This window comes from Hyperolius riggenbachi, chromosome 4 (assembly GCF_040937935.1).
Source record: "Hyperolius riggenbachi isolate aHypRig1 chromosome 4, aHypRig1.pri, whole genome shotgun sequence".
NCBI classification, from domain to species: Eukaryota; Metazoa; Chordata; class Amphibia; order Anura; family Hyperoliidae; genus Hyperolius; species Hyperolius riggenbachi.
The window spans coordinates 59,542,942-59,568,043 of NC_090649.1; the positions used below are offsets into that span (position 1 = coordinate 59,542,942).

The following is a 25,102-nucleotide window of genomic DNA, read 5'->3' on the forward strand; positions in this document are numbered from 1 at the left end:
GTGATGAGATAATATCCACGCTTTCTTTATTCGTACTTTCAAGAAGACAGAAATGACAGCTGACACATTTCAGACATGACGTCCTTAGTCATAGCTTAAAGATAAACTCCGACCAAGAATTGAACTTTATCCCAATCAGTAGCTGATACCCCCTTTTTACATGAGAAATCTATTCCTTTTCACAAACAGACCATCAGGGGGCGCTGTATGGCTGATATTGTGCTGAAACCCCTCCCACAAGAAACTCTTAGGACCGTGGTACTCCTGGCAGTTTCCTGTCTGTGAACCCTGTTGCATTGTGGGAAATAGCTGTTTACAGCTGTTTCCAACTGCCAAAACAGCATACAGCAACTACATCACTTGTCAGCAGTAAAAATGTCACCATATAATAAATGTCAGAATGTAAATCAGGGATTTAAAATATTTTATACAATGGGCAAACACTTAATAAATCATTTATACATAATTATTGTAAAAATGAAGCACTGTTTATTTTACATTATTTTCACTGGAGTTCCTCTTTAAGCAAAAACAGACAGGAAGTGACATTTATATAAAAGGCTCCTCCCACATGGAGCTGGGTCAGACACAAGAAGGATGACGGAATTGACCATCACCCATAGTCAGTACATACATAGGACTGGAGTCTTCAATACACACATAAAAGAAGTATAGGGATCAGTATGTGGGTTGTACTATCAGACTATTACTGCGTTTCACACAGGACTGGCAATACTTCGGATGTCGCAAAGCGTTTTGTCCACGTACATCAGCGGGATATGAAGTCCTTTTGTTTCAAAGGGTTGCAAAAAGACTGATTCGTCCAGTTGGATGGGGATAACTACTGTAAATGTTGTTCAAAGCTAAATTGATCTTCCAATTAGACACTAGAGGGCCAGATGGTTTGAATAAAGCATAGTACTTAATATTTTGCACTAATATATACTGTTTTTATTGGTGTATTGAGGCTCCATTCCAGTTTTTTGTACAACTATGGGTGTCACCCTTCTTGTGTCTGACCCGTCCCCATGTGGGAGGAGTCTTTTGTATAAATGTCACTTCCTGTTTTTAATTCCGAAGCTACCATTTTCATTCCCTAATAACAATGCTGGTTGCCAGACATCTGTACTGAGGCTCCGCCTCTAATACTATAAGTCACTGACTCCACAGGCTGCATACTTGTTGCAGGTGTGTGACTCAAACACAGCTAAAACCAAAAGCTCAGCATGACAGCCAGGCAACTGACATTGTTTATAAGGTGAAACAAGATACATTCCTCCCAACTTTTTGAGATGAGAAAGAGGGACACTTAAGCCACGCCCATGCCACACCCCTGACCACGCCTCCATCATACCCCTAATCACGCATACCATAAAGATTTCATAAGAAAAAAGATTTCATTAGAAAAATATGTTGTTTTATCATTCAAACCACACTGGTCCTTTCTATCCTGCTTCATTTTCCTTCATATTAACATTTGAAAATAATAAATATATCAATTGAAAGGATGGGACTAAAGTTTGGAGTCAATCAAACACATTTTTAGTAGATAAATATATATATATATTTACATAGAAAGAGGGACAACGGTCCTGAAAGAGGGACAAATGAGGAGGAAAGAGGGACAGAGAGACAGGGCTCCCAAAGAGGGACTGTCCCTCCAAATACTGGCGCATTCAGACGGGGGTTACCGATGTATGGAATCCCCCCTGAGACTCCTGTACCTTTAAATAAAAATTTCCTGATATCGCTGAAGCGGGCAAGCTGGTGAATATACAGGAGGAACAGTTGGGAGCTATGAAGATGACAGCCTCCATATTCCTTTCTACTCTGGCATGAGGTTGGAGTCTACACTGAACTTCTTTTCCTGAGCTAAATAGATAAGTCCTTGGCAACCCACTTATACTTTAGAGTAAAGCTTGACCAATATAATCAGATTTCTGTATTTTACACTCCATCCTTAGTTTGGTAAATGCCTCCTTGCTGCTGCCGCGCTTCACACTGCTAATGTATGCAGCTCATTTTGCCGGAGCTTGTGCTGGAACATACAAAGTATGAAGGATTTCTTGCAGATTAATGAGAATTGGAATTGTAAATGCCTTTTCTTTACAAATGATCTGAGCCAGGCTGCCTCATTGTCCTTAAAACGGAGAATTAACTGCGTCCCTCTATAGATGATGAATGGCTGCACTGGAATCATTTTCAAGATCCTTGATTGCCCATTACAGCATGATTTACTTTGGGACGGACATTAATTAATTAATGGAGAGTTGTCCTAATTCTTCTTTTCTCTCATCCCTTAGCTCCCATACTCCAAAGCCAGCTGGTTCTGGGACAGCTTTGTGGGATATTACTTGCTGGAGTTTCTTCTATGGATAAGGTACGTTGAGATGATCACGCCATTTGCTTAGCAGATTGTCTATATTACTCATACGTGGCTCATCGGGATGGAGTCCACGAGGGATTGGCTTGGGAGACTTGGGCGCAGGATACAGCCGGTATATGGCTGATCCTGCTCCTGCACAAGTCCCGGCCGTGTTAAATACTATTCCCCCTCCAGGCCGCCATGGATGGTGGGGGAATGAAACAATTTGGCTTCCAGCAATTGCTGGAGGCCGAATTATTGTGTTTCAAAAGCAACTTCAGCACCGTCTTCTGACGGCACCGAAGTTACTCCCTTTGCTCTGCTATAGCCGTAATTCCTATTACGGTCTATGGTGGCGTCGGCTGTGCCCAAATCTCCTGTGCTGGATTAGCTGTGTTCAAAGAACCAAGGGCTGATTTATATTTCTCCATTGCCTTCTTTGCTTACCAAACCCCTTCTACATGTAACCCCCATTCCCAACAAAGCACCCCACTTTTTGATTTTTCAGCACATCACATTTATTAGAATGAGGTGCAAATGACATACAGTACAGACAGTCCCCTAACTGCAAACAACTAGTGATGGTCATGTCCAGGAGAACTCATGGAGAAGCATGTGGTTTGTCTGATCAGCTGATAGCAGGGCCGTGGAGTCGGACTCAAGGAGTCCAAGTTGGAGCAATTTTGGCTACCTGGAGTTGGAGTCGGTGGTTTCATAAACTGAGGAGTTGAAGTTGGAGTCAGATGATTTTTGTACCGACTCCACAGCCCCAGCTGATGGATTTGCAAAGCTCTGATTTGCTTTGATCACATCCTACTTTAGCACATGATCATGACAAATCAGAGACTTGCATATCTATCACCGGACCAAACTGATCACATGCTTCTCCATGATCTCTCCAAGACATGATCTCTCTGTACACAAACAGCTGCGTCTCAACCGCAGACTGCATCAAGGTTATTAAATTCGTGGACAACACCACTATCCTTGGCCTCATCAGTGGTGGGGATAAACACGCCTACCGGAGCGAGATTGAGCGTATCTACAACTGGTGCAAGAGCAACAAGCTTGTCCTAAAGCTGCAAAGACTGTTCAGATGATTGTAGACTTGAGGAAGCACCCTCCACCTCTCAATCCTGTCCTCATCGAAGGCTCTAAAGTTGTCAAAGTATCTAGTTTTCGGTTCTTGGGTACAACTATCACCAACGACTTGAGATGGTGAGAAAAACATCACCAAATGCCAAAAGAAAGCCCAGCAAAGGCTGTTCTTTCTGAGACAACTGAAGAAGTTCGGCATGCCCCAGGAGCTGATGACAAGCTTCTACACGGCTACAGTCGAGTCTATCCTCTGCTCCTCTATCATCGTATGGTATGCAGGCGCTACTGCAAGCAACAGGTACAAACTGCAAAGGGTTTTTAATGCTGCGGAGAGAATCATTGGGACACCCCTGCCACCCCTGGACCTCCGCCATGCATCCAGGCTAAGATCTAGGGCAAACAGGATTGCGCAAGACTCCCTCCACCCCGGTAGTCGCTTCTTCATCCGCATGCGCTCAGGCCGCCGCTACAGAACTATTCCCACCAAAACCTCCAGGCACAGGAACTCTATTTTTCACCCAAGCAGTGCGCCTTCTAAACTAGTGCCCCTTACACTGCATGCCCACCCAGCATGCCCCCCCGGTCATCCTGCAGAACTGCCACTTTAGGCCCTTATACCTGCACGTTATCTTTTGTTTTTAGTCCGTCTGTGTTTTTATGCACCTTTTTGTTTTGTTTGTTTTTATGCACCTTTTGCACAATTTGTCAGTTACGTTCACTGTTGTAAACCTGTAATTTTTGCACTAAGCTCTACGCCTGTGTGTACCACAAATAATTCTGATTCTGATTCTGATTACTACACATGACTTGAGTTACAGCATTTCAGACATATAAACAAAGTTATCTTCATGTACAAAATGTACTGCACTTTTTTTGTTATGATGTATTTTTGTTTTTACATGTTACAGCAGGGCCGGATTTATCATTAGGCACTGTAGGCACGTGCCTACAGGCGCCTGATGATGGAAAGGCAGCTCTTTCCCCTCCCCAAGTGTCTTCCTCCATTCTTGCCTAGTCCTAATGAGAGTGTAGAGTAGTGGTTACTCACCAAGCTCCACTGACAAGATCTCCCTTCTGTGGCACCTCTAGCTACTTAAAGTGATCTAAGCAGCTCCTGGCTTCAAATAGCTGAAAGAGCTGCCATGTTTCAGGAGTTCAAAACCCCTGCTGCTTTTACAATTTCTTATGCAGGCTAGGTGTGAAATTCTCCAAGTGCATCTTATGTTTTCTGTTTGAAGTACAATGGGGAAGGCTCAGGGTTTGTTTGTGGTCAATTAAGTCTAATGAGGTGATTTCTTATCTGACTTCCATCATCTGTTGCTCTCCAACCGCAGGTCCTTTCACGGATGCAAGAAGTGTGTATTTTAACCCTTAAATGTAAAAAGATGAGGTAAAATGAAAGGTGTTTTTTTAATAATAAACCACATTTTTAGAATGCATGTTTAATTTGCTATAGAGCTGCACTGGGTGTTAAAAATGATGCTCGGTTCACTTTAAAGGGACCCTCAGCAGTACCGTATAATCAAGAATTTCCCTTACCTGGGGCTTCCTCCAGCCCACCGTAGGCTGCAAGGTCCTCCTGGCTCCTGTCCGTGTCCCTCCGGCGCATCCGTTACCGGTGACACCCATCCAGCTGCCTAGTTGAAAACAAATTAAAAGCACATTGGAAACCACAAAAATGTTAGAGGTTTAACAACATTATTACCTAAACTGCAGTATAGTAAAGCAAACACAAGATGTCACTGTCTGTAAAATGATGTAATGATCTCTATGGTATTGTGATTTCCTGTACTGTCTGTTGTTCCTCTCTGTTCTGAGTAAGCTGCATTACCTGATGGTGGTGTATAATTTATCTCTGCACATTTTCTTCAGCAAAGAGTTGTAATCTGTTATACTGGGAGCATAAAGCAGTAAAATAAAGTGTATTGTCACATGTAAAAATGGGATAAGTCAGCACTTTGTAACTCACCAGTTCCCGTGGCCAAAGTGGGCCCGTTCACGACCGAGGCAGAGGCAAGAGAGGCTCCAGCCTCAGGGCGCAGTGTAGGAGGGGGCACACAACTCAATCAGCTATTATTCCCCTTTTGTGTTTGAAGCAGAGAGAAATAAGAAAAGGGGATACATGGCAGAGACTGCAAGCCAGATAACTAGAGATTAAGGTGTTTGGGGGGGAGTTGGGGGCCCTGGGGCGACTCTTAGTCTGATATCAATCAGTGTGTGAGGCTGGGGTGAGAGGGATGGGGGGGCACATTTTGGTGTCCCAGCCTTGGGTGCTGGAGTACCTTGTCCTGACTCTGTTCATGCCTATGGTGTGTGGACAACCTCTCGCCTCTCTGGCGATGCTGTTGGGCTTCTTCTCCCAATAACAGGTCTCCAGGAATCCCTCTAATCAATAAGAAGACGCCATCATAGCTTAAAAGTACCAACTGCTTTTGTTAAAAAATGTAAAATAATTGTAAAGTTTGAAAGGCTAACCTGTAATAAAGCTCTGTTCTGGGCAGGCTGCTATGAGGCCGCTCAGAGCTTGAAAATGGGTGGCTCACTTGCTGGTATCCTGTTGTGGTATTTCTCAAGAGTTGAGAAGTGTTAACCACTCTCGCAACTGCCCGCCGCAGCCAGCAAACTCAAACACACAGCTTGGCGTATATTCATCGTTGCCGCTTCCAGCTAAACGTCCACACCTTCCCCGTCGATCCATGGCTCCCGTACAACGCCTTTCATTGTCATAGCGACTAATCAGGGGCTCGTTGTATATTGTGTAATACAAAGATTTGAACATATTTTGTTATCATAAACTTTGCCGATCCATCCCCACCCCTTAGTGTCAAGCACATTAATGTGGACTTATAAGTGCTCAGTTTATAAATCATTACAGGTCCATTTAATACAGAGAGGGCAAATTACACTCAGTGTTGCTTTTTAGTAGGAGAGCTTTTTGGTCTCTTTTGGCCCCTATACCTTCCTAGAGGTCCTGGATCACCATGAACTATCTGGGTATTCTGTAGTTCTGGGCCAAGCCCTGTCCCATATGGCGATGTTCCTTCGAATTCTGAAGAAATGAAATGTCCGCACTTCTGATGCTGATTTCGGATCGGAAAACGGAAATCGGATTTACTGCATTACCACAACTCGGTAATTTTAGCCCAATCACAGAACTTGGAAGCATTGGACCAATCAGAGGATGCAGAGTCAACTCGTAAGTATTTGGCCAATCAGAGAATGCAAAACATGACCAAAAAAAGACCCCTTGAAAAGTGGAGATTGGAAATTTGAGGAATCGGTAATCGGCATAGGCAGAAATTAGAATTTCAGCAAAATCAGAAAGCGGGATTTCCGACCATCCCTAGTCCCATAGAGGCATATCAATACCTGTCATGCACTGATGAAGACCAGAAAGACTGAAACAGTCTGTCTGCATATTAGGTTGATGTGGCTCTCTAAAATTTATAAGCTCCAGGTTTGCTATACACCAGCGGTTCTGGATGTAAGCCTGGCTTCTGGGGCATGAAGAAATAATTCGCATTTTTAGAGTGATGCATTTTGGGAAACCACAGCTGCTCACTTAAAGCTGAATTGTCGCAAATACCTTCTGTTTTAGGAAGGCAAAGAAAGCAAATTACACTTTAGGTCCTTTTCAAGGCATCTGCTGGTAACGTCATGGTGACGAACACCATAGAACACCTTTAGAGGTCCTGTGAAGTCCACGGCTTGATGGATCTGAGCTGTTAGTGGTGGCACATGGTGGACACAACATTAACCACTTGCCGACCAGGGGATTATTCAATGATCGGTGCTGCGTGGGCTCTACAGCCCGCAGCACCGATCAGGAGTGCAGCAGGGTGATCAGACTACCCCCCTTTTTTCCCCACTAGGGGATGTCCTGCTGGGGTAGTCTGATCGCCGCCGGCTGCATTTGCTTAGCGGGGGGGCTCTTCAAAGCCCCCCTCCGCAACATTCTCCGCCGTCTCGCCGCTCCCTCCCTCTCCCTCCCCCTGTGAGCTGCGCAGGACGGATTTCCGTCCTGCGCATTGAAGGATAGGCTTCAGCCTATCATATGCCGGCGATCCCCGGCCAATCAGAGGCCAGGGATCGCCGATCTGCCTTACGGCGCTGCTGCGCAGCAGCGCCGTATGATGTAAACAGCGGGAATTTCTTCCCCGCCTGTTTACATTTTGCCGGCGAGCCGCGATCGGCGGCTCTCCGGCTGTTCACGGAGACACCCTCCGTGAACTGACATGGAAAGGCCGCTCGATCGAGCGCCCGTTTCCATGGTAACCCGCAGACGACCAGTTTACGCCAATCGGCGTTAGCTGGTCGTCAAGAGGCAGGTGACTTTAATAATTTGGTCCAGCAGAGTTTTTATTTCAGATTTCAGGAACTTGCGCTACATCTACTTAAATATATTCATTTAATGATTTACCGGATGAAAATCTAAGAGGATTAAAGGATTTTATTTTCTGTAATTGGCTGACATTCCACTTTCAAATAAAAATTAATCTTCTATATTTACTATTTTACGAAGGACGATGTGGAGCATTCCCACCGCTTATGTGAGATGATTTTGCACCGCGGCCGCTACGGAATCTATACAAATTGGTATTTACTACAAGTGCGTATGGAGAGGGGGATGACAGTGGCGTGATTGCTGCACCTCCGCCTGTTTCTTTAAGATAGCACCATATATAATGCATACACCAGCTCGCGATTGCAGCCATTTAACCTCGGCCGGCACGGTTTGATGAGAGCACTATTGACACACATTACCGAGCCTGCACACATCAAAGGCTTCTTTAAATACACGTGCCTCTCTTTCATGTAAAGTCAATTTCCATTTCATAGGGAGAAAGCTATCTACGCTCCAAACTCGTGAATGCCCCACGCGGTACGGCCAAGAGACACATCTAAAGTGCGCAGACAATCTAATTCGATTTTATAGACATTTTACCTTTTTTTAAAGAGTTACCACGGCGAACACCTAAGTTCTCCAAGGCATCTGATGTGTCACTTTATGAAAGGTCCTGCTTTAGGTCCTCATAAAAGGACTCAATGTCACCCTTGACTGCAGGTAAAAGAGCAGTTTAATCTAAAAAAGAAAAATATTAAGAACCTCGGAACTGCAGGGCGTCTTTCATGTCGTGCAGCAGAGAGATTTAAAAGGGCGTTAGACATTTATCTACAAAGTTCGTTAGCAACTTCCAAAAGTAAAAGCTATTTCAGATACCACAACTTTCTCAAGGATCTATAAGTGAGAAGAGGAAAGACCAGCATGGGGTTATTTTTGTGCGCTGATATGTGACACTGCCTGTCCCCCAAAAAACGGTCACACACTCTAATATTTCTTTGGATTGCCTTCAGCTTGGCACGAATTTGCTGTGGCATCGGTTTGATGAGCTTCTGCTATGTCACAACATTTATTTCCATCTAGAGTTGCATTCATGTTTTTGTCGAGATCTTGCAGAGATGATGGGAGAGTCGGACCACTGTGCAAGTTCTTCTGGAGCAGCATCTCAAAGATTCTTAGTGGGGTTGAGGTCTGGATGCCATGGTGGCCAATTCATGTGTGAAAATTATGTCTCATGCTCCCTAAACCACTCTTTCAGGATGTGAGGCTGATGAATGCTGGTGTTATCCTCTTGGAATATGCCCGTGCCATGAGGAAAGGAGAAATTCACTGATGGAATAATCTGGTCATTACGTTTGTTCATATCGTCAGGTGACTTATTCTTTGGGCACATAATCATATACATACAGTAATTATCCAAAGGGAGGCTCTTCCCTATTTGATATCTGCTTTGTTAAATCCAGGAGGTGACCTATTTTTTGACAGGCAGTGTATATGACAGGCGGTGTATATGCAAAAAAGGGCACCCAAAAATGTGGGCTCCCGACATAGCCGCTATATTTCCCTATATCCTACTCTTTTGAAGTGCAAATTCCATTAGCAGATGCTGACGTTTTACGTTAACCACCCCCACTCTGATGGCTAACCCTAACCACCCTCCACCAATGCCTAACTCTAGCCATCCCCCACTGACGCCTAACTTTAACCCCGCTCCCCACACATACACACCTAACCATTCCAACCTCTCCCTCTCACCAAATATGACGTTCCCCCTTTATTTTCCACCCTAACTGCCCCCACCAACCCCCAGCCTTTGCATACCACCCACACCTGCACCTTCCAGGGTGCGGCTCGCACTTCAGATCAAAAGTGAAGGAAGTTACACCCTAACACTGACTTACATAGTTACATAGTTACATAGTTATTTTGGTTGAAAAAAGACATACGTCCATCGACTTCATGAACTACACATCAAAGCTGCATGTTTTCACCATGGCCCGCTCTACTGCCAAACAAAACTACTTCTCTGCTCTCAATACCTCCCAGGCTTCCAAATCTCATTGCCCCTCTCTGCCTTCCCATTCCTGCCATTCTCCCTTGATCCTCCACTATCTTCCCTCAGCCCCACCACTGTAGATGAGGTTGCCTCTCTTCTCTCATCTTCACCTGCCACTACCTCCCCAACCCCTTTCCCTCAGACATGTTCTGTTCCTTCTCATCTGCCCTGTTCCCTCTGCCTTCATGTGGGCCATTGTTCGTCCATTACTGAAGATAAACTTGATCTGTCCTTGCCGTCTAGTTACCACCCCATTTCTCTTCTTCCTTGTGCCTCAAAATTACTTGAGTGCCTGGCTTACAAACTACTGTCCCATTTACTCAACATCTTATTCAAATCCTTTAATCTGTATTTCGCCCCAAACACTCCACAAAGACATCACTCAATAAGGTCACCAACGACCTCATCCTGGCCAAAACGAACAAACACTATTCCATACTTATCCTCCTGGACCTCTCTTCTGCCATCAACAATTATTCCTAAAGGACAGACTATCAGGCACAAAAACAATGCATTTTGTCTGGGCATCTTGAAGCTTCTCAGGTAATTAGTGGCACATGCCAAACTAAATATCAGAACATGTGGGAGTGCCATTAAGAGATTCTCAGAGGCCACAAATGTTCTGCTATTATTAGTGTTTTAGTAATTTTTGGGGGCGAAATACATTTTTTATTTGTTTTCATTAAAGGATACCAGAGCTGAAGGCGTTATTAAAAACAGGGGGAGAAGGCATGTATTAGATGCAGTCATCATGCCCACCACTCCCCCGTCCTCCTCTGTCCCCCTCCTTTCTCAGCTAAATCACCACGCAGCTCAGTCCTGGTTGCCCGTGTCCAGCGGTATTGCGCAGACGTCCCTGCAGCCAGAAGTGCTCTGCACCTGCTCACACCGGCACAATGTCACTGTGTCGTCCTGCACACAATAACACACAATCAGATCTGACAAGATTAGCTGTATGCTTGTTTCTGATGTTATTCAGAGACTACAGTAGCCAAATAGACCAGAAGGGGTGCCAGGCAACTGGATTTGTTTAAAACGAAATAAATATGGCAGCTAGGAATGCTCATTCCGATTCCACAGAATGGAAATTTCTGCATTTCCGATTGGAAATCACATTTGCGTAGAATGCAGAATGCAGAAATTAGCGAGCGGAATTCGTTGGACAGTGCCAATAATCTGTAATTTTAAGCAAATCAGAAGACTAGGGATGAATCAGCCAATCAAAGGATGAGGATTTGTATTGCGGTAAGCGGTAGCGGAAATTTCAGCTGAAATCTGCTGTACCAATAGTCGGTAATTTTAAACCAATAAGAAGACTCGGGATGAATCAACCAATCAGAAAATGAGGATTTGTAGTGCGGTAAGCGGTAGCGGAAATTTCTGTGGAAATCCGCCCTACTAATAGTCTGTAATTTTAAACCAATCAGAATACTCGGGATGAATAAACCAATCACAGAATAAGGAATTGTAGTGCGGTAAGCAGTAGGCGAAATTTTCTGTGGAAAACGGAAATCCACGGAAATCGTAATACTGTCGGAACTCTGCTAAATACATAGTTACATAGTTACATAGTTATTTTGGTTGAAAAAAGACATACGTCCATCGAGTTCAACCAGTATAAATACTGTCGGAATGCAGCGGTAGTGGTAATCTGCATTGGCGGAATGCGCAATTTCCACAGAGTCTGAAATCGGCAATTCCCGACCATCCCTAATGGCAGCCTCCATAGTCTTCTCACTTCAGCTGTCCTATAAAAGGAAACAAATACGATATCCTCTGTATACTGCTTGATTCAAAACTTGATTCATCACCCGAAAAATTTGATTGAATTGGTTGAATCAATATAAAACAAAATTGTAATATGTGTGGCCACCTTTGGTCTTTCAGAAACCTTCTCATATTCCAGACAGTGTTATTAATGGAATGATCATCCGATCAAACATTCACAATACAGCATCTCCCTTTGAGGCTCGCTACAAATGAAACGCGGCCCCCAGATTCTCATCTTTCCTTTTGATGATTACAGAGGGGTAACATGAAATAGATTTCACCTGTTTTATCCCGGCTTTGAACGCCACATTCCTCGAGTCGACTGTCTTTCATTAAATCACAATCAAGTAAATGGGTAATTAGATGAGGCAGAGAATTGCGGACCGCGCCGCTCGCTTCTCCCGCTCGCTTCTGAAAAATAAATGTCATTGGGTGCTAAATTCAATGAAAAATACATTCATTCATTATTAATGTGTGATTACAGGGATGGGAGATGTTAATTACCGTAAAGTGCAGCGAGAGAACGCTTTTGAAATACGGAAAACATTTTAGCCTTTGTAGCGGCGAAAGTTTGTGCTCGACAATGAACTGTATCTACTCTACTTAAAGTGTACCTGAGACAAAGGATAAAAGATGTTTTATACATACTTGGGGCTTCCTATAGCCCCTTTCTTGCTGATCTGTCCCTCTCCATCCTCCTCCACCACCTCATTCCTCCACAATCAGGCCTGGTAACTTTGGAAGTCAGGGCTTGCTGCGCGCATACACTGCCCGGCTGTGCGCGCTCCTTTGTGCTCCCATCGCCGAGAGTGTTCTGCACCTGCAGCAATTTGCCACGACTTGCCGAATTACGGGGCCAAATTGTTGAGGATCCAGGCAGCGGCAGAGGACGGCGAGGGACGGATCAGCGTAAAGGGGGCTAGAGGAAGCCCCAGGTATGTATAAAACTTATTTTATTCTTCGTCTCTGGTACACTTTAAAAACTTATGTGAGTGGGGCACCGGTGGAAGGGCAATGAAATAAAAAACCAAGGTGGTACCCAGTAACTAGGGGAGAGCAGCTTCTGCAATCCAAGGGAGGGCCAACTCTGGTTACGGGCAGGGCCACTATCAGAAATTTTGGGGCCCCTAACACATCATCAGGCCTGCCCCTCACCCCTCCCCCCCCTCCCCACCTACTGGTTGCTGTGCCCGCCCACTAGACACTCAACCCCGTGTCCGTGCGCAAAGTGCGCTGCGGCGAAAAATGTGCATGGCTTTGACACTGAAGAAAGCGGCATGCACAGCGCGATGCGTCAAAAAGTGGGCGTGACCATGGCATGTTGTGGGTGGAGTCAAATACTAGCAAAGTACAGGTAGTCCCCAGTTAACAAATGAGATAGGGACTTGTAGGTCCGTTCTTATCTTTTATCCGTTCTCTTTTGTCCCCCTCTATTCTTCCTGTGCCTCTTTTGTCCCCCTCGGTCTCACCTCAGTTTGTGCCTCTTTTGTGTCCCTCTGTGTGACCTCATGTTGCTGTCTCATCTCTTTTCTCCCTGTGCCTGTTTTGTCCGCCTCTGTTCCCCCTGTGCCTCTTTTATCCCCCTGTGTTACCTCTTATCCTCTTCTGTTTCAGCTTGTCCCCCTGCCCTAGTCAGGTATAGGGGCCCCAGTATAGGTATCCAGGTATAGCTGCCCCCAGTATAGGTAGCCAGGTATAGGTTCCCCCAGTATAAGTAGCCAGCTATAGGTGGTGCCCCAATATAGGTAGCCTGGTGTAGATGCCCCCAGTAAAAGTAGCCTGGTATAGCTGGTGCCCCAGTATAGGCCAGCAAGATACAAGTGCCCAAGTATAGGTATTCAACTATAGGTGGTGCCCCGGTATACCTGGTATAGTTGCTCCCAGTATAGGTAGCCTGGTATGGATGATGCACCAGTATAGGTTAGCCAGGTACAGGTGCCTCCAATATAGGTAGCAAGCTATAGGCACCCCAGTATAAGTAGCCAAGTATAGGTGGTGCCCCAGTATAGGTAGCCAGGTATAGGTGATGGCCTAGTATAGGTAGCTAGGTATAGGTGGTTCCAGCCCTAGTATAGGTAGCCAGGTTTAGGTGGTGCCCCAGTATAGGTAGCGAGGTATAGGTGGTTCCAGCCCCAGTATAGGTAGCCAATCCTGCACAGTCACAATGTATTAATGTTAGTTAACGTTCTCAGTACCAAACATTACTTGCACAAAGTTGATAACGTTAGTTTACGTTTACAGTACTGCACATTACTTGAAAAAAGTTGATAACATTAATAACGTTAATATTGTTTTTTTAAAACCTCGATCTGCAACATCTTTAGAATTTTTGACAGTGTTACACTAAATCCATTCACCGTTTTGCAGTTAAATAACATCTGCAGTTTGGCTTATGTAGGGCGCTATTGATAAATAACGTTACTGTGCGCAATAACGTCCGCTGTTTGGCATATGAACAGCGCTATTGTTAAATAACGTTTCTGTGTGCCGTTTTCCTTTTTTTTCCCCGTGTGCAATTATTATGCAGTACGAATGATAAATAGCGATAAGCGTATCTTTTTAATGTGGCGCCATTTTTATGCATCGGCGGTGTGCGCCATTATTCTCTGATCCGGAGTAGAGGTACCTTGGAAAATCTTGAAACTAAACCTATACATGCAAATTTTGGCAGCTGATCATCCAATAGGCAGATCTCTCTGATCGATTCTGAAACAGAGAGAGATCTGTTGGCTTCCATAAACCACAGGCTTATTCCCGACCTATTTCTGCAATCTGCCTTGTGACATCGCCTCGTTACCTCACCTCTCCGGGAACCACGTGGTGCGCAAAGCCGGAAGATGAGTCAGGACACAACGCTAGGCGGCCAAGAGATAAAGTATTTATGCAGGGGCACCAGATGGGGTGGAGAGGGGCATGTACAATAAGGGAGACACCAGCCGGGGGTTTCCTTCGCGTTCGATCACTGCACGCCATTACCACATCTCTCAAGATGGTCCACAGTGGTAGCAATGCTTTGCAAGCAGTGACCATGAGCCTCTTCTCTGAGTGCACCATAGAGTGAGTTATTATCCTCTCTCTTGTTCTGGCCAGAGAATGAAAGTCCAATCAGAACTCTTATGTGAAATGTGTTGAGGATTGCATACAGATATGTGGAAGAGGTCATCGGAGGAACTTATGGTGGAATTTTTGTGTTGCTGTGCACCCGAGGCGGATTTTAGTGAGGGCAAATGGGAGACAAAGGCATGTTCCCTGTTCCATGACATGCCTTTGTGCCCTCTTGGTGAGGTCCCTGGTTCTCTTTAACCTCTTTGGGACTAAGGACGTTACAGTTACATCCTCTGTGTGGCTGTCTGTGGCTGACAAGACATAACTGTAACGCCCCTTTAGTCTCGCCGTTCCCGACTTGATCGCACACACCTGAGAGGGGATATTCAGCTGTCATATGACGATCGTAGTGATCACTGAAGGCAGCAGCGGCTGAAGAGGACCGGGACTCACCTCTCCTGATGGTTCTCGGGCGATCATCGCTCTCCCTCAGCTCTGCCCGGCATTCATTCACGTTCTGCCTCTAATATTGTGTCCCGGCTTGATGATGTCATCAAGCTGGGACCCTGAACTTAGTGGCAGTGTGAGGCTGGATCCCGAGAAGAGAGGAGTCAGGGAGAGCTGCTCATCGCCGGATCTAGGGAGGTGAGTAATGCATGCTATCTATACTGGGGACACCCATTACTGGCTTTCTGTACTGGGAATACCTATGCCTGGCTATCTAAACTGGGGACACCTAAAAAAATTAAAATTGCCCTGCTCCATAAGAGGGGTTTAATAGCCGGTTCCCAAGTGGTTAAAGGACACCTGAACTGAGAAGCATGAAGTGTCTTCCGTAGTTAGTCTTTTACCTTAGTGCCAGCAGCGCAGGAAGTAATGATCGCTGCCGGCTCGCAGCGGACTCCAGTCTGGCGTGAAATAGAGACGCTTACACAGGCACCTTCCGCTGAATTGGGCAGGAACAGCTAATTTGCTTTCGCCATACACCATTTTCATCACATCATTAATCATCAGCATACACTTTAGTGGACTTTCCATAGTCAGGACTTACAGAAAACTGTCATATTAACTCCTGTGTGCCTGAAATATCTCTACTGTAGGCGCGTCATTCCCTAGCATCGCTTGAAAAATTATCTTGGAGGACGACCTTACTTGACCTTGAGCTACTGATGATATCTCAGCACTCTTCAAGTGTCTGAATTGTCATTGGTAATTCTCGTTTGGCTATGATGACAACACATTGGGCCTGATCCAATTAACTTTTCTCCAAAGTTTTCTCCTAATTTTTTATCTTCTGTTTACAAATACGTTTTGCACTCTGCAATTGAAAATGTAGGTGAAAAAGTACTGTCAAAATTATTATAAATACTAGGCCTAAGGCCTGTTTAAAAACGGCACTAGGGTCTTGCCGCATAAGCCACGCACGCTGCGCAGACATGCCTGCCCCCCCCCTCCAGCCCCATCCTCCTCCTGTTCCAATGGCTACACATGAGCAGTAGACACAGAGACAGGAGGATGACGCAGGGACACGTGGGGTTTTATTATATAGGATTTTCTTACTTGCTGGTGGCTTAAAGTAAACCTTAGACGGGGATTTTAAAAAATTACTCATACCTGAGGCTTCCTCCAGCCCCCTCTAGGCTGGTTGCTCCTTGGATCATTCTGTGCATGTGTGGCCCTGCCCAGTGCACCCCCGTTGCACTCCCATTGCAGAATGCTCCTGGCGATGGGAGTGTGATGGGGGAGTGTGCGTGTCTGGGCTGCACCTGCGCTGACTGTCCCCGACTGGAGGACTTCAGGACAGAATTGTGGAGGATCCAGCCGATGGAGGACAGTGAGGGAACGATCAGCCTGGAAGTGGCTGGAGGAAGCCCCATGTATGTAAAAAAAAATCCATCTCAGGTACACTTTAAAAACATTTTATTTATGATGTGAAAATATCACCTAGGAGAAATCTTAAGAGAAAAAGTTACCCTATTTTTCGGGATATAAGACGCTCCGGCATATAAGACGCACCTTGGTTTAGAGGGCAAAAATAAGAAAAAAAATAGATAAACTAAACCTAGGTGCGTCTACACTGCAGGGGCGTCTTATGGACCTTTTACCCCCTAAAAACTGCCTCTAAGCTACTCTATCTACATTACACTAATCCCTGCTGCCCTAACAACTAAGCTACACAGCAATACAATATACTACACTACCACAACACATTAATACACTTCAATACACCATACTGCACTAACACACCACACCACTGCAATACCCCTTCACTACACTATACTACACTACAATGCACTGACACAACACACAGCTTCACTACACTACACTGTACTATACTAACACTAAGCTGCACTACAATGACATGAATACTACACCTGTTCCTGCCGCCATGCTCCTCTTCCCCTCGCTTCAGCCGCGATCCTCTTCACATCCTCAGGCGCAGTTTTCGGATGCCACCTCCGCCGCCAGGTCCTGAAGGGGGAAAAGAAAAGCATTAGTGGCATTGTCCCCTCACTGCGCCTGAGGAGGTGAAGAGGATCGCGGCTGAAGCGAGGGGAAGAGGAGCATGGCGGAAAGATGGGTAAGCGCTTCCCTGCGCACTCTGCAACATTTTTTTTTGTGCATTTGGCATATAAGACGCACCTAGAGTTGAGCTGAAATTTTCGTAATTTCGCATTACTATAATTACGCATGCGAAATTTGCGATTACGATGCGAAATTAGCGTAGCGAAATTGCCATTAAAATCGTAATTGAAAATACCGTAAGCGTAATTTTCAACGCGAAATTTCGCGTTTCGTTCATGCCGTACTTTCGCGTTAAACCATGCCGTAATTTCGCGTTTACCCATGCCGTAATTTCGCGTTTACCCATAACGTAATTTCGCGTTACAACATACCGTAATTTCGCGTTAAACCATAACGTAATTTCGCATTTCATCGTAATTTCGCGAATTTTGTAATTACTTGTTAGCTTTAAACAGAAATACGTTTTAATTTTGAAAATGAAAGTAATTTCGCTTATAATAGTAATTACTAGACACCGGAAAGTGTCTGGGTATTAGAGATTGTCCAATCATATTACAGGCTTCTTTTGAGATACATCCTAAACAACCAATTGTAGTTTGACCCACCCTCCTAGCATATAATCTGGCAGCCATGTTAGTTTCACTTTGTGGGTTGTTGTTTCTGTAGGAGAAGGAGTGAGAGAGAGCACATTGCAGAACTCATATACACCATTTCTTTGCCTTTTCTAGCATTTTGTTTTATTGTAGTCATTGCTATAGACTGTGAGGAAGTTTATTTGTTTATTTAACTAGTAGGGCATTATTCAGACTGGGATTTCTTTGTTTCAGTGTTTATCAGCTATTTCAGACAGATAGAGACCCAGTGGTAGAGGCTCTGTCTGTGTTCAACAGCCAGTGATATGTTTCAGTGTTTATCAGCTATTTCAGACAGATAGAGACCCAGTGGTAGAGGCTCTGTCTGTGTTCATCAACAGCCAGTGATATATATATATATATCTGTTTTTTTCTTCAAGTACTTGTTTTAAGTGTCAGTAACAGGCAGACACATATAACCCCTGTATGTAAGTTTTGTTTTTTCCACTGAGCCAGTGAAAGTTATTTAGATTTATTTTCCTTTTTTTTCTTCTCATTTTCGTTTTTTGTACTTTTCAAATTGTTTTATTTAATTTAATTTTGCTAGTTTTATTTTTTTCCAACAATTTCTATTGTACTGTTGCCCATCCCCTACAATAAAGTTCTATCTGTGTTACTACTCCCCAAAACTTTAGTAACATGTCTGGAAGACGTGGTGATCGTGGCATAAGCAGGGGAAGTACTGCTAAAAGATCTCTGTTCGGTGATTTGTCAGGCAGGGATCAGCCAGCCTCAGGCAGGGGACACTCCACATCAAATGTGGGACAATCAGTGACAGGCAGGGGAGGGTCTGATACAGGCAAGGTACAATCTGCACGAGCCAGGGGACAGTCCACAGCAGGCAGGGCTACATCATCAGCAGGTAGAGTCGGCTCAGCTGCAGCAGGTGCTGGCCACTCAGCATCAGGCAGTTGTGATGAATCACCAAAAAGAGGCTTCAACCTAATGCGGTCCTTTATATCTTCAAAGGCACCACAGCGCATTGGTGAAAGACAGGCTGATGAAATTGTGGCCTGGGTGACAAGGGACACTAGTAGCCAGTCCCCTGATGTCGATTTACCTAGCAGCTGCAGTACCATGAGTAGCACACCCATGCCTGCTCAAAAAGCTGGCCCCAAAACTCCTGAACCTGTGGAGTCTCCAATGTTATATGATGACGATTTTCACAACCTTGAGGATGAAGCTCTTCAGCAGGCACACATAAATCTGCCTGATGGCCAGAGTTTACTGGAGGTTGATGTTGAGGAGAATGCTAACCTTGACTTCACGCATGCAGTCGTGGCAGGTGATAATGAGAGCATAGCGTGCAAACCCAATAATCCATTGCAGCTGTCAAGGGAGCAAAATTTCAACCCGCCGTGTGAAGTCTCCCCACAACAACAAGTTCCTGCCTTTGGTGTTCATGATGAGGGGGTGGGTTCTGAAGAGGGAGACATTGATGATGAGGTCTTGGATCCAAATTATTCTCCTGACTGTGATGCCAGTTCTGATGAATCCAATCGGCAGAGGGTGCATCAGCGTATTATGGCGTCTCAGCCTAGTGCCCACACGGTCTCCTCTGGTAGTGTAGGTGCAGCAAACAGTAGGCAGCTGCCGCAGACAGAGCCTTCATCTGAAGGCACCCTCTCCCATACTGGAGGGCCTGGGACTGTAACCTCATTAAATAAACCTTCAAAGAAGAAATCACCAATTTGGAAATATTTTACCGTCTCAACCGTTGATCCTCTGATTGTCATTTGTACTATTCCAGGGTGCGGTCTCAGGATGCGCAGAGGGAAAAAATTGTCAAACGTGGGAACAGGTGCACAACACTCCCACCTAAAAAACTACCACAAGAGGCAGTATAACCTTATCCAAGAAGTTCTAGAGGGCAGACAAAGCAAAGAGAGTAATACTGTACAGTCCCATTCGCCTTCCCTTTCTTCTCCAGCGTCTGACATTGTCCCGCCTCTTCCAGCTAGGTTTCCCTCTGCAACACAGTCAGGTAACAGAGGGCAGACCACATCCTCCTCCATTGCACGATCCTCATCATCTTGCAGCACCCAGCCCTTGATCAGCGAGGTAATGCGACCAACAAGGCCACCACTTCCCTCCAATCGTAGAATCCGTAGGCTAAATGGCCTATTGGCACAGGCTATGGCCCAGCAGCTGCTGCCCTACTCTATTGTGGAGGAGGGGTCCGCTATTCGCCAATTACTTGAGTATGGAATACCAGAATGGCGGATCCCAAGTCGCCATTATTTTTCTAAGACCGGGGTCCCTGCTCTGTATCAACACACGCTGGAGAATGTTACTCTGTCACTTGATCATTCAATAGGTGACAGGGTACATTTCACCATGGATGGATGGAGCAGCAGCCACGGGCAGGGACATTACCTCTCATTCACTGCGCATTGGGTCACCCTCCATAATCAGGATGTAAGGCTTGGTGGTGTATTCTCCACAGTCAGCATGCAACGCATGAGCTGGCGTGGAGGAGGTACACACACTAGCACCAGGAAACAGGCTATCCCTAGTATAGTGGAGGGGAGGACTGACTCCAATAGGAGATTGTGGCGCACAGAGCCAGTGCAGATCTGACAGCCACAAACAATGCTTTCGTTATAACGTCTCAGCGCAAAGTAGCGCTGAGCGCATAAACCAGAACTGAGGAGATCAGGACAGGTAGTCAGAATGAACGCTTGCTAGCTAGCGGCTACTTAGCGACAGCAAGCGTCCAAAACCAGACAGACTGGAATGAGGCAGCCAATGCGATGCGGCGATGGCGTGCCTCACAAAGACAGGACAGGATAGTCAGAAAATAGCAGGATTGAGATAGAAGAACGTAACACAGATAAATATACAATAAGTATGTTTTCCTAGCGTATTACAATTACAGCTATCAATGAAACTATTTGTAACTTCTGACTAACATATGTATATATCGGCAATGAACCGATATATGACATAAGCAGGAACGCTGACTAACACTGGAGCAAAACAGGGAACAGGGCTCAGAAGGATTCGCTATCTCTTCGCAGAGATGAACGCAATCCACAAACGGTAACAGGACAGGATTCAGAAGGATTCGTTATCTCTTCGCAGAGATGAACGCAATCCACAAACAGTGACAGAACAGGATTCAGAAGGATTCGTTATCTCTTCGCAGAGATGAACGCAATCCACAAATGGTACCAGGAACAGGATAACTAGCTCAGCACGGGTGTTCACGGTACGCGCAAACTACCAAAACGTGCTGGAAAACTGACTAACTGAACACAGGAAATAAACAGTTCGTGTACGTATATATCAGCAACACTGATATATCAACGTAACACAAATACAAGGAAAATAATAAACGTGCTGGTATGCATATATATTGGCAATGAACCAATATATGATGCAAAGACCAGCAAAGTATCTTTAACAAGAAACACGATCGGGGGCTAAAGCGACAGCAAGACTGGCTTAAGCTGAAGCTATGAAAACCCAAGGAAACCCTGCAGGAAGCAGATCTTTATACTGAGGTTATCCAATGGGAGCAGACATGCAGATTCCCACACAGGTGAATGATAATCAGTCACAAGCTGACAGCAGGGAAAGACAGACAAAGCTATGCAACTTGCATGGAAATAGATCAGAACTGCCTGAGCTGCAGCACTAATACTTCCAGTAATAGCTGCTGCAGCAGCGATCATTACAGTACCCCCGCCTTTAAAAGTGGATTCCAGACGCTTTTCAAAACTGAAATTTCCAACAAAACAGTCTGACTGATAATTCATGATGACCGGGACAGCCCGGCAAGACCGAATTCCAGAATCAGTCCCCACAAGACTGGACCCATCAGAACCAGAACCTACAGAACCATGCCCATCAGTACTACAAGCCCCAGTGTGACACCCATCAGAACCATGATTTCCAGAAGAAAGCCCTCCGAAACTCCCTGAGCGATACCCACCGCCTTCCAGGAACAGTTCAGAAACGCCAAAGCCTTTGCAATGCCCACCGGTACTGTCTTTACCAACACAAAACCCACTGTTGAACCAGTCCAAGGCACCAGGACAAGTTTTCTCAGAGACCTCCCAGAACACCTTGAAGCTCCAAAGAGATCCCCATAGGTCAGAATGCCCCTTAGGCTCACATGGAGAACTATCAAGAACCCCTATGGAACCTAGGGCAATTCCCGAGTCAGGGCCACAAGGACAAACATCAATATCAGGGCTTTCAGGGACCAGAACCATCTCTGGGCATGCAGGCAGACTGGCAATATCAGAACGTGTTCCCACTAAGGAAGCATCAGAGCACGCTAACACCTTAGACACACTTGGGCATTCTGGCACACAAAGAACATCTGGGCACACCGGCACAAGAGAAACCTCTGGGCATGTCAAGGAACTGTGAGCCTCAGGGTCAGCCAAGACAGGACCAAAACCAGGACTGGCCAAAAAAAAATCATCATGACTAAACTTCGCAACTACTGGACTTTTACACGAGAATGCTGGATCAGACTTAGATGTCGCTGATTCCAGCAAAGTCAGTAACAAATCAGATTCAGGGGCACTAACAAGACAGGACAAATCTTCTGATGTATGCACTGAACCAGACAGGGACTCCACAACTACCTCTGGACTGGACAGAGACTCATTTAATACACTGGATTGGAGCTCATGAGGCGCTGCAGAACAAGTCAGTATTGCAGCAGCCCCCACTGGACTAGGCAAAACTGAGGAATTCCCTGGACAGGAAGGGAACTCTGGAACCTCTGCCACAGCGGCCAGAGAACCAGAATCTTTCAGGATACAGGGCTGGGTTTCAGGAACACTCATCAGACCGGACTGAAATTCTGAGATTTCTATTATTTTGACCAGAGAATCAGAATTATCCATGTTACAGGGCAAGACTTCTGAAACATTCAGAGGACAGGGCTGGAGTTCCTCGGCTGTTACAACACTGGAGAGGGACTCAACAACATTGGTTAAATCAGACTGTGTACAGGGCAAGGTATCTGACACACTTGCTGACGAGGACAATATTTCAATGGCTTCTGCTTTGCTGGGCAGAAATTCATCAAGTTTTATTAGAGCAGACTGTAATTCCAAAACAGCTGCTAGACAAGTGAATATTACTGCAACACCAACTGAGGTAAGCAGTGCTTCAGCCTCCTCTGCTAGAGGGTTTAAAGTATCCAAAATACTGGGTGAAGCATAAGACTCTGCGACCACAGCTTCACTGGACAGGATCACTGAACAGTCCATATTGCAGGGCAAAACCATGGAAGCACCTGCTGGACAGCATAATGATTCTGTGACCTGAGTTTCATTGGAGAGATCTACTGCACAATTCATGGTACAGGGCAAATTTATTGGAAAATTTTCGGAACAAGGTAATAATTCTGCGATTTCAGGTTCACATAGCAGATGCTCTGAGCTATTCACGAAACTAGAGCGAGGTGTAGAAACAGGAAGATCAAGACACAATGTTTGCGCATCTGCTGGATCAGACAGGAGTTGAACTTTATTAACACAGGTAATTTCTGCAGAAGTGTTTGCAGAGACAGGCAAGATTTTTCTGGTGTCTGTTTCACTAAACAAAGAGTCATGAATACTGGCTAGGCTGGACTCGGAAGTCAGCAGGACCTCTGGATTCTCTGCTGAGAAATTTGCGCAGGGCAAGGTTAAGAATGTATCAGTGGCTTCTGTTTTACTGGGAAGTAACACTGAGTTATCCATGGTACAGGGTGGAATTGCAGGAACTTCAATTTCACACAAAAAGAGCTCCGAATCACCTGCTGAATCAGCCAAAGGTGCTGAAGCAGGCGGGTCAGAACGCCAAATTTGCGAATTCGGAGTCACATAAAAATCATCCAAAATCAGTTCCCACACATCAATCAAGGGAGCCACACAGTCATACCTACACACACCAGCCTCTATTAGGTTATAGGCTGACTTAATGCATGCGTTCAATACCATTTCACTTTTTGCACTGTAAAATTGACAAAATGAACTTGAATCATTCTTCCATTCACAGACCAGGGCTTCCATCTCTCCCCTCTCGAATGGAGGATCCCATGCATACTTAACAGCGAAACATTTAGGCTGATCACAGTCTGCAGATATGATTGTGGCAGGCACATGTATAGGGTTAATTAGCAGGTGATTGGCAGATTCCTTATTCTTAAGAATTTCCAATACCTGTAGCAAGTGTTGAACTGTAGTGTATGCAAACTTCCCTTGGTTCACAAATAAGTTGATTTGTTCAATACTCTGTAATATCTCATCATAATCATACTCAGATAATTCTTTTAAACAAAAATCTTTATTTTCCCTAGCCAGGGAGGAAAGTTCATTAGTAGTTTCATAAGTCCATTTAACTCCCCTGAAAGACAATTGCATTTCATTATCTGTTAATGGCAGAATCTCATTATAGGTCTCAGTCGCTAAGGATAACGATTCTGCAGTTTGGACACGTTTCTTAGAACGTTTGCGTTTTGCCTTTGACCTTGCGGTTTTTGGTGATTTATTCAAAGCTGCAGGAAAATTATCAGTAACACTTTCTGCTTGCTGCTCATTCTTGCAAGCAATTGAAGGAGCAGCTGATTGGCCTGCTGCCAGGAGTTCATTAAGAGGAAAAGGCAATGGATCTATGCGCAACCAGTTATGGATCACAAACGCTAGAAATTCCAGCGGTCTATCTTTCAAATCGGAATGATTGAGAACATCAAATGCCCACTGGAATAATTCCCCTTTAAACAAAATATAACTTAGTTGGAGTGCCCAGGTTGAAACAGGAGTCGCTTGGAGATCAGGATTGGTCAGGAACCTGGCACATTCAGAGAAAAACTCATTTTCTGTTTCAGAGCTAAGTTCTTCAAATTTTTTAAAGGAACAGGAACCATAATTAACAGTGTCATACTTTCTGGGAATCCCCCCCACAATGGGGATTGGTAATGGGGTTTTCATAATGTAAGGCTTGGTGGTGTATTCTCCACAGTCAGCATGCAACGCATGAGCTGGCGTGGAGGAGGTACACACACTAGCACCAGGAAACAGGCTATCCCTAGTATAGTGGAGGGGAGGACTGACTCCAATAGGAGATTGTGGCGCACAGAGCCAGTGCAGATCTGACAGCCACAAACAATGCTTTCGTTATAACGTCTCAGCGCAAAGTAGCGCTGAGCGCATAAACCAGAACTGAGGAGATCAGGACAGGTAGTCAGAATGAACGCTTGCTAGCTAGCGGCTACTTAGCGACAGCAAGCGTCCAAAACCAGACAGACTGGAATGAGGCAG

The 25,102-nt window shown here is 45.1% G+C and overlaps 1 protein-coding gene across 1 annotated transcript in view; it reads left to right on the forward strand.

Moving 5' to 3' along the window:
- Positions 1–25,102, forward strand: part of LOC137504649 (L-gulonolactone oxidase-like) — a 238,772-nt gene that overhangs the window by 114,034 nt on the left and 99,636 nt on the right. Inside the window, exon 8 of the mRNA XM_068233231.1 lies at positions 2,304–2,380. Coding sequence (XP_068089332.1) covers positions 2,304–2,380 — 77 coding nt within the window. The remainder of the gene's footprint in view (positions 1–2,303; positions 2,381–25,102) is intronic.